Source organism: Sinocyclocheilus anshuiensis, unplaced genomic scaffold (genome assembly GCF_001515605.1).
Source record: "Sinocyclocheilus anshuiensis isolate Anshui unplaced genomic scaffold, SAMN03320099.WGS_v1.1 scaffold1994, whole genome shotgun sequence".
NCBI lineage: Eukaryota > Metazoa > Chordata > Actinopteri > Cypriniformes > Cyprinidae > Sinocyclocheilus > Sinocyclocheilus anshuiensis.
Window position 1 is genome coordinate 757052 of NW_015548215.1, and position 1430 is coordinate 758481.

The 1430-nt window shown below is 48.0% G+C and overlaps 1 protein-coding gene across 1 annotated transcript in view; it reads left to right on the forward strand.

The window, feature by feature from the left end:
• LOC107653889 (protein APCDD1-like) overlaps positions 1–1430 on the forward strand; it is a 10053-nt gene that overhangs the window by 789 nt on the left and 7834 nt on the right. The window contains exons 2-3 of the mRNA XM_016440756.1: positions 141–285; positions 1106–1425. Of these exons, the coding sequence (XP_016296242.1) occupies positions 141–285; positions 1106–1425 (465 nt within the window). The remainder of the gene's footprint in view (positions 1–140; positions 286–1105; positions 1426–1430) is intronic.

Here is a 1430-nt window from a genome sequence, read left to right on the forward strand (position 1 = left end):
GTGAGTGTGTGTGTGTGTGTGTGTGCGAGCGCGTGCGTGCGTGCGTGCGTGCGTGCGTGTGCGAGTGTGTGTGTGCGCGTGTGTGTGTATGTGTGCGAGTGTGTGTGTGTGTGTGTGTGTGTGTGTGTGTGTGTTCACAGTGAGTGTGTGTGAGCACAGGGTCGGTTCTGATCCGGTTCCTCTGGACTCGAGCTCCAGGTGTCACTCCGGACTCAAACAGCTTCACGGACAGCAGGTGACCGTCCACCTGCCGCCCAACATCACGGGACACTGGGTGTCCAGCAGGTGAGGAGCTCCAAATAATGCTCATTAAATTCATCCTAATCAATGCACGGAACTCTTTCCATTCTGGACTCAATTCTGTGCAGATCCTTTGATATCTGTCGCTCTGGAGCAGCATAAACTGCTTAAAACATAATTGAAATGTTCTTGAATTTGTGATATTTCACTTAAATTGTATTTATGCATTTAGTAGATGCTTTTATTCAAAGCGACTTACAATAAAGGCCCATCAGAGACAGTATTCGATGCCACTAATCTAGCTTCCTAACAGATGTGGCATTGAATAATGTGAATATTAATGTAAAACGGCTAAGAGTTTTAACTAATAGATATCAGCATGCTTTCCCACACTGTACATTAAGACAATAGTTTTGCATCACAAGTTTCTGAAATGTTATGTTTGAATATGCAAATGAGGAATTCGCTAATTAAATATGCATTGATTTGCATACATAAATCTGAACATTTGTTCATAATTCTAGTTTGATTTTGTCCTCATATTAGAGTTAAAGGTTTTTCCAGAGGGGATTTGGGATTTTTCTTTTTAACATGAATCAGAAAATACTGTCAACAAACTGCAAAGTGTGCTGTTTGTAAGAGAAAAAACTCTTTAAAGATTGAAATCTACAGACGCAGATAGATAAAGTGCAACAAAATGTGTGTTTCGGATGTCTCCCTCCACTTTGATACATTTCTTCGTGCCCGCTTCCATGTTCAAAGCTTGTCTTGATGACACACTGTACACTTGTACAGCTGTTCTCCTTTGAGCACCAGGGCATGTGAATGCGTGCGTGTTTTAAAGCCTTTACTCTCGTGATTCCAGCTGCGAGGTGCGACCCGGCCCGGAGTTCATCACCCGCTCCTACCGCTTCTTCCCCGACGGCAGCTTCCAGGCGCTGCAGTTCTACTACCAGGACCCTGACTGCAGCGAGCCCAGCTACAGCCTGCTGATCCGGGGCAGCGTTCGGCCGCTGCAGGCCTCCTGGCTGGTGCGCGGAGGAGCCGTGTGCGAGTACCACCTGAGCCGCGTTCAACTGCTGTGTCACGGCCCCAAGGCGGCGCTCATCCAGCAGCGCCTGCAATCGGCCTGCGACCTGCGGCAGCCGCTGCGGCCCGGTCTGACGTACGAGCTGTGGGACGAGCGTCGT